The sequence below is a fragment of the Musa acuminata genome, chromosome BXJ3-2, assembly GCF_036884655.1.
Source record: "Musa acuminata AAA Group cultivar baxijiao chromosome BXJ3-2, Cavendish_Baxijiao_AAA, whole genome shotgun sequence".
Classification (NCBI taxonomy): domain Eukaryota; kingdom Viridiplantae; phylum Streptophyta; class Magnoliopsida; order Zingiberales; family Musaceae; genus Musa; species Musa acuminata.
Window position 1 is genome coordinate 16,779,596 of NC_088350.1, and position 8,905 is coordinate 16,788,500.

General features: G+C 39.7%; 1 protein-coding gene and 1 pseudogene across 1 annotated transcript; one reads left to right on the top strand and one right to left on the bottom strand.

Annotated features, from left to right (window-relative positions):
* Positions 1-4,040: 4,040 nt before the first annotated feature.
* On the top strand, positions 4,041-5,692 carry LOC103968631 (tetraspanin-8-like). Its single transcript, XM_018822049.2, has 2 exons — positions 4,041-4,434; positions 5,259-5,692. The coding sequence occupies exons 1-2, from the start codon at positions 4,186-4,188 to the stop codon at positions 5,577-5,579; spliced, it is 570 nt and encodes a 189-aa protein (XP_018677594.2). The 5' UTR covers positions 4,041-4,185; the 3' UTR covers positions 5,580-5,692.
* Positions 5,693-7,503: 1,811 nt separating this feature from the next.
* LOC135632164 (U6 spliceosomal RNA) lies at positions 7,504-7,593 on the bottom strand (annotated as a pseudogene).
* Between the last annotated feature and the right edge of the window lie 1,312 nt (positions 7,594-8,905).

The following is an 8,905-nucleotide window of genomic DNA, read 5'->3' on the forward strand; positions in this document are numbered from 1 at the left end:
TGTGACAGCTGCCGATACATGGTCTACACTGCAAACCACCCTGGCAAATCATTCGCGTGCTCGCAAGCTCAGTCTTCTATCCAAGCTTATGGTGACGAAACAAGAGGGAAGTACTATCTCTGATTATCTACAACATATCAAGGTTATGATTGATGACTTAGTCTTGATAGGTCATTCCCTATGTGACGAAGAGGTTGTCATTCATACCCTCAATGGTTTCGACACCGACTACAAGGAATTGGCTGCTGCAATTCGGGCACGCAACTCGCCAGTCTCTTTTGAAGATCTCTATGATAAACTGACTGACTATGAGATGTACTTGAAGCGTGCGGACAAACTGCCTGGATCAACTATCACAGCTTAAGTCAGTCACAAGTCTAAACGGAAGAGCACTCGGTACTCGCCGAACATCACCCAAGGTTTGGCTAATGCGCCTCTTGATTCTGTGAGTTCCATACAACACCCCTCCTATCCTCCTAGTCATCACTTCTCGCAAAGTGGTAACTTCAGCCATCATCCGTCTTGGTGTCCTGCCCTACCGAGCCATCAAAGACGGGTCATTTGCCAACTGTGTGATAAAGTCGGCCACTCCGCTAAAGTTTGCCGGTCTCGTCCCCGCCTCCCTGCTCCGTCACACTGGCCTCAGGCAAATCTCCTAACTTCTCCGATACCTAGCCAATCCAACTGGATTATTGACTCTAGTGCCTCTCATCACATCACCGCTGATCTTCAGAATTTGTCTCTTCACAATCCCTATGGCGGCGATGAAGATATCATTATCGGTGATGGTAAAGGACTTCCTATAACTCATACTAGTTCCACAACGCTTAATTTTGACTCTAATACATTTACCCTCGATGATGTTTTATGCGCCCCTCATATTAAACGCAACCTCATTTCTGTTTCTCAATTTTGTAAACATAACAATACCTCCATTGAATTCTTTCCTGATTCATTTCTTGTTAAGGACTTGAGCACGGGGGCATCATTGGTCCAAGGCCTGAATAAAGACAACATTTACGAATGGCCGTCAGCCTCTCGAATAACCTAGCCCACTGTTCATTCTTCTGTTGCGGCTCTAGTTGATGTGTGGCATCGTCGGCTTGGTCATCTCTCATCCTTTATTATCTCGTCACTCTCTTCCTCTTTTTAAGTCCACTAATTCTATGATGCATTTGATGCTTGTCTTAGTAATAAGAGTCATCGGCAGCCTTTTGGCTCATCTTCTATTTCCTCCTCTAAACCTTTTGAAATTATATATACTGATGTTTGGGGTCCTGCTCCAATCTTATCTTTTGATAAGTTTCGATTTTATGTTATTTTTGTAGATCACTTCTCTAAGTACACATGGATATATCCTCTTTCTCATAAATCTGACGTTTCTCGCATTTTTTTCACTTTTTAGAAGTTGGTCGAAAACTATTTTTAGTCTACCATTAAAACAGTCTACTCTGATGGTGGCGGTGAATATCAAGCCCTGGCATCCCATCTCTCAGCTTGTGGCATTCAACACCTCAAGTCTTCCCCACATACTCCTCAACTAGTTGGTTCTACCGAACGCAAACATCGGCATATAGTAGAAACTGGACTCACACTTCTACATCAGGCTTCCATGCCTTCAACTTTTTGGACAGCAGCCTTTCAAACTGCTGTCTACCTAATTAATCGAATGCCTACACCAGTTCTACAATACCAGTCCCCCTTTGACACACTATTTCATAAATCCCCTAACCTTCGTAAACTCCGAGTGTTCGATTGTTTATGTTATCCTTGGTTACGTCCCTCTCATAAGTTAACATCTCGATCTACTCCTTGCGTCTTTATTGGTTACTCAGTTGAACGTAATGCTTTCCGCTGCTATAATCTCCACACTCACAAAATCTTCATATCACGTCACGTTGTCTTTGTTGAATTTAACTTTCCTTTCCAAACCCTTCCATATCCTGCCATACAAACCACTTCACTATCTCACTAGAGTATACCTTCGGACCAATCGGACGAGTCTCCCATGACTTCGTCTACTTCCTCCCCTCCTGATCCGCACTATATCACTTCAGTTCAACACTTGCCCGTTTCCTCTATTCCTACTCCACTCCACTCTTCCCCAATTGATGGGGCAATATGTTCTGAAACACAACCATCCTCTTTACCTCCTTCTCACCCAAGTGCCCCTGACGTGTCTCCACTTGACCCGACTTGTGCCACAGATCCTCACCCAACATCACCTCCCAATCCTGTCGTCTCCAATCATCCTATGACCACTCGCTCTAAGCATGGTATTTTTAAACCTCGTCAAGTACTTAACTTACAAGCTACCATGAATTCCTCATCCCCCAACGTTGAACCCACCACCTTCACTCAAGCCCAAAAATCTCCGCATTGGCGTACTGCCATGAGTGAGGAATATAATGCCCTCCTCCATAATTCAACGTGGGATCTCATTCCTTTCCATCCTTCACAAAACATCATCGGGTGTAAGTGGGACTTTAGAATTAAACGGAACCCAGATGGCTCTATTGCCCGATATAAGGCACGCCTGGTCGCCAAAGGGTTTCATCAACGACCTGGAGTTGATTTTACTGAGACGTTTAGTCCTGTTGTTAAACCCACTACAATCCGACTTATCTTGAGTCTAGCTACCACTAAAGGCTGGCAATTACGACAATTGGATGTTAATAATGTCTTTCTACAGGGATCTCTATCCGAAGATGTTTTTATGCAACAACCCCCCGATTTTACTCATCCTCAGTATCCACAGCATGTTTGTAAACTTCGGAAAACCATTTATGGACTTCGTCAGGCTCCGAGAGCTTGGTACACTGAACTTAGCTCATTTTTTACTTCTGTCGGCTTTCTTAACTCCAAATCTGACACTTCATTGTTTCTGCGACATCATCATGGAAACACAATGTATATTTTGGTATATGTGGATGATATTATTGTCACAGGCAATAATCCCATCAGTATCCAAGCGTTCATCAAACAGTTGGCAGCTCGATTCTCGCTTAAGGATCTCGGACCCTTGAGCTACTTTCTGGGCATCGAAGCTACCTTCACGTCTTCCGGTCTCCTTTTATCACAATGCAAGTACATTCAAGATTTGTTATTAAAGACAAACATGCAGGATGCAAATGCAGTTACAACCCCTATCTCTACTAGTGGTTCTCTCAAATTATCGGATGGAAGTCCTGCTACGGAACCCACTCAATACTGCCAAGTTGTTGGCTCTTTACAATACTTAGCTCTCACACGTCCAGACATCTCATTTGCTGTCAACAAATTATCACAGTTTATGCAGCAACCATCTACTCTACACTGGTCTGCGGTCAAGAGACTTCTACGATATCTTAAAGGGACCCTAAATCATGGTCTCTTTTTTCGTAAACACTCTCCACTGCGTCTTCATGCCTTTGCTGATGCTGATTGGGTAGGTAACCTTGATGATAGAACATCCACATCGGGGTATATTATCTTCCTTGGTGCTCATCCAATCAATTGGAGTTCTAAGAAGCAAAAGACAGTCGCCCGGTCTACAACTGAAGCTGAATACCGTGCCATTACCGCTACCACTGCAGAACTCAATTGGATCACGAATCTACTCCAGGAACTCAACATCGATTCCACCCCTACAATATATTGTGATAATATTGGAGCTACCTATCTGTGCGCTAATCCGGTATTCCACTCCCGCATGAAACATATTGCTATTGACTTCCACTTTGTACGCAATCAAGTTGTCCGCCGTCAACTTCGTGTTTCTCATGTTCATACGGCTGATCAATTGGCCGACTCATTTACGAAGCCTCTAGCTCGTAAACTTTTTGCATTACATCTGTCCAAGATTGGCCTCCTTGATCGAAGTACCATCTTGCGGGGGCATGATAAGTAGATGAGATTTCCCTAACTGTTTGAGGAAATCTCTCTACTCTGTTGAGGGAAATCCTCTAACCTGTTAAGGAAAATTCTCCCTTCTAACCTGTATAAAAGGAAGGGAGATATGTTAATAACAATCAACTTCTTCTACAACTTGTTTATCTATTTATTTTCTAACACCTCCAACTGCCCCTCCTCGTCGTGGGCGTCTTCCTTTTCGTCGTGTCTGTGCTAGGCGTCGTCGGCTCGTGCTTCCGGGACTCCATCTTCCTCTGCATCTATGTCTTCCTCCTCTTCCTGCTGATCCTTGCCATGGCTGCCTTCACCGTCTTCTCCTTGGTCGTGACGAACAAGAGCATCGGCCAGGTGATATCGGGGAAGGGATACAAGGAGTATAGGCTGGGGGACTGCTCGCACTGGCTGCAAAAGAGGGTGGGCGATCGGAAGAATTGGAGGATGATCCATGGCTGCTTGAAGGAGGCCAAGGTCTGTGGCCGTCTCGAAGATGACATCGGCACGAAGGCCTCCGAGTTCTACAGGAAAAACCTGTCACCCATACAGGTTTGTTCTTCTCTTTCACACTTGATTCATGTTGTAGTGTTTCTGCAAGAAAGCATTTGATATGCTGATAGAAACTAGGGTTTTGTACTTATATCCTTTGATCATGCTTATGATTTTAGCATGCATTTGAGAAGGTTTTGAGGAAAACTTTGGAAAATCGATTCTCATGATCAGTTTCTTACAAGCATTGCAGATTAGGACTGATGCATCTTCTCAGTATCACCAATGCAGGTTTATTCTTTCCCTTCACACCATTCTAGATTAGGACTTGATGCCTGCAGTGGTGTTTCTGCAACAAAGTATCATGTTAGAATTTCTTTGAGAAAGAAGGAACAGAATCTATCATCTATCTTTTGAGAAGAAGATCCACACAACTATTTCTTTTATAAGTATTGATGTAATGAGAGATGTGGAATTAATCGTAGACTGTAACTATACTACCTCGATGTAATCCCAAATCTAAAATAAGATTAAAATGGACTTATGAAGAATTGATATGTCTACTATATTATCACTAACTGGAGTTTAAATTTTCTTTAGTGAGTTCTGACAAATAGCTCCGGATTCCATTTAGCTATCATAGCGTTTGATTCTTAGCTCATGTTGATCCTTGATGAGGGGAGATCTAATAATTCTACATCAGAAGAAGACGGAGATTAGTCGATTGGACTTATAAAAACTGTCAACAAGCCAAATGAATTAAACTAAAATCAACGGGATCAACTCAAAAGCTTTGAGATTTCATGTTCCATTTGCTTTCTTGCTGCTGTGTTCTTGTTCAAGTTCTTCATCTATCTCACCATATTTCTGATTCTGTACTCAAGTCTGGTTGCTGCAAGCCGCCAACCTACTGCGGATTCACCTACGTGAATGCTACATATTGGATCATCCCAAGATCTGGTCTCTCTTCATCAAATCCTAATTGCAAGGCATGGAGCAATGACCAAGATAAGCTGTGCTATGGCTGCAACGCATGCAAGGGAGGTGTTCTTGCAAACCTCGAGAACGGGTGGAAGAAGGTCGTCATCTTAAATGCTGCTCTTCTTGCCTTTGTCATCGTCATCTACTCGGTTGGATGTTGCGCATTCAGGAACAACAAGTCTCATAGCCGTCACACCCATTTCTATAGGGGTGGAGATCACTAGTTCACTTTAGCTCAGTGTGATGTTCTTTCTTCAGCCAAATTGCAAGGTTGGACCTGTATTATTTCCATGTTTTGAAATAACTATGATCTAGGGTCTTAGAACACATAGGAGAATGCCAGTAGATATGCAATTTTCGATCTTCATATTAACTATTTTCATTCAACAGTAATAAGCATAGATCATATGTGGTGTATATCATCTTTAAGACAATTTTATATGCATTCATTTTTTTTTTTTATTTTAGCTATTTTCATTCGGTCATAAGCACAGATAGGAAGTTCTATAAATATGTTCTTCATATATTTATTTTGAACAACTAAAAACTATGATTTTAGAATAACATTGGGTTATATTACAGGAGGATGCCAGTTGGATTGTATATATTAATTAGCTTCAAGACAACTAAGTATCCATGTAGCAGTCCTTTATCATTCTATAATAAGCATAGAAAACTTAGATATATTCTAGGGTTTTAGGATATAGGAGAATGCTAGTTTGGTCATCACATGTGTATATGCATGCATAAGCCTTCGTTTAATAATAAGCATGGCCAATTATTTTGTTACAAGCAATAACCTCTTTAGTTTATTGCAGTTATGGTCATTTAACATTCACTTAGGTTTCTTGTCTTTTGGAGCTTTAACCATACCATGAAATATTTGTTGTTGAACTGCCAATTCTAACAATAATACGAATGCTATTTATTATGAGAATAACATGTAGAGAATGCAGTATATATGTACGTTAATATTTCAAGATTGAATGACTTTTATTACATGTTCTTAAGGGAAGATTAAGCTGATTTTGGAACATGGGCTGTTCACAATTACAACTAGAAATTGAGGATTAAGGGATTGTATGTAATTGTTGACATGAATATGATGAAAATATTGATGGGCAAGATTGCACAAAGTTGATACTTTGGAGTTTTAACGAGGCCAATGTTGATTTAGACTAAATGATGGCAACAATTAGGACCAACATCATCTTAGACTACACAGAAGGGGGTTGTGGTTTTATGTAACCCTCTTTTATCTTTTTCCTTGGAAATTTATCTGAGTTGTCAACAAGATAGAATTTATCATATGTTTACAACTTATCAATGATTTGTAGAACACCATCTTGTGATCACAAATGTTAAATTGCTAATTGGCATGAAATAGATTAGCTTTCACTATGGGTGATATTGCTGTTAATTATCTTCTATTAAGTAAGTTTCATGTCATAAGATCTACTCACAACCACTTCTACCTATCTCAAAAATTAATCATGCAAATATGTTTATGATGCCATCTCTCTCTACTCTCATATTTATTAAATATAGAAAGAGTGGAACAATAATCTTATTTCGAAGATTGAGGTCTGAATCATATTAAAATTGGACCCAAGTTATCTTATGGCTTCTAAAAACACATGAAAACTGCTTAAATGCTTATTTCAACCCAATTGTGTTCATCAAATTAAGCATCACAGACAAGTGAGGGTATGATTTGGTCTATTGCGATTGGTCATTCTAGCTGTTGTTTCTGATATCCAAAGCTTGTTATATGGACATGATCGAAAGAACGACTTGCTTTGATACTTTCATGTTGCTGATTAACTCAAAACATATTTAATATAATAAGAAGATAAATAGTTTTGGAGCTTGAATCTTGATATATGATGGTATGGTTGCTCTATTGCAATCATGATGAGTATTTGATTGCAAAGTGATCATGTCTATTTTAATAGGACTGGATCATTTTTCTTCCCATTTTGTATTTGTGTAAAGCATAATAGAATTTTCTAAACTTAATTGTTTGTGAAAAAGAAAAAACCAAATAGATATACATATATACTTGCGAAACGAAGTCATAACTTTGTGCAATATCAATGACTCCCTGTCCTTGGGTTTAGAAAAACATATATATGTATGGATTAAAGCAAAAAAAAATTGTGTTTTCCATCCTTACACATGAGTCATACTAATCTTCTCTATATCATTTCAATTTTATCATACGACTTTGAAGAGATAAAAATTAAAAAAGAAAAAACATGGGCGATATCTTTAGTCCAAATCTTATAACTCTTAGTGAGGGAATCAATCTATCATACACATTACATTAATGACCCCACAAGTGCCCTCACAATCAGGTAACATCAACTAAACTAATTATGCACTCATAACAAGATACTTAATAAGGTAGGTCCACCCTCTCACTAGCCATTGAATTAAGCCATGCCTAAGGATTCCTAACAATGCATGTGCTTTGTGACATAACGTTTCTTCTAACCACATTCATTAAATCAAACCAATCATTGCTCTGAATTTGATGTATATTTCACATTATAAATTGTGTTTGTAGCAAATATATATATATATATATATATATATATATATATATATATATATATATATATATATATATATATATATATAATTTTAGCATGACACTAACCACGCCTATTTGTTCAACTATTTTTCGGTACTATAAGATGATCTACTGTGACATTAGATGATCATTTGCATGGAATAGTTTTTTTTCATTTAGGTAGTATAAACATGTAGTTAGTGATAGTGATAGTGTGAGTTGGACCATTATTAGGGAATGAGGAGGACAACATGACCAGCTTTTGTTGAGGAGGCGCATGGGAGAGAGGGAAAGCACAGCCATGAGAGAGGGGGTAGTGATGGTGTTGCCTCTTTCTTGCTTAGCTGTTATTATGGTTAGGAGGGCGGGGGCGGAGAGGGTCGCACATGGAAGCACATGACATCTCCCTATCTATCTTCAACATCCACCCATCCCCGACCCTAGTGCTGATGAGGGTAATGGAGTCCCATCCTCTGCCCACCTGACATGAACACAGCTCACTGCTCTCTCTCTCTCTCTCTCTCTCTCTCTCAAGAGCTACAAGCAAGATGGGTGCTGCTGGTGAGCTACCAAGAGAGCATTCCCAAAGAAACCTGGGAAACAGAAGAAGGGGTGGAGAGTACTGTTGATGTTGGCCTTCCAACAGAATGATTTAATGCTGCACAGTGCACACCCATCTCGCCTCTTACATAATTTGAGTTGGTCAGCTCAAATCGAATACAGCTCACGGATGCAGCATTCTCTTGGCTGGCACTCCCGTTTTGGCGCCTACTGTTTACTTGTGTCCATGTGTTCTCCTTCTCGGTCACTACCTGATGCCAAGAACAAGTATCTGAAAGCCCAGCAAAACTGTCAATTAATATCTTTTCCATATATACACACAAAACAATTAAGTTACTGATATAGTTGAAAAGATTATTCTACAATATTTTGTATCTATGAGGCTTAATCAGATGTTAACCACACTTAAAACAT

What these genes read in the sequence shown, in the direction of transcription:
- LOC103968631 (XM_018822049.2), top strand. Translation starts at nt 4,186, where the DNA reads ATGGCTGCCTTCACCGTCTTCTCCTTGGTCGTGACGAACAAGAGCATC. An exon ending in AAAACCTGTCACCCATACAG is followed by an intron (nt 4,435 to 5,258) that starts GTTTGTTCTTCT and finishes TCTGTACTCAAG; the next exon opens with TCTGGTTGCTGCAAGCCGCC.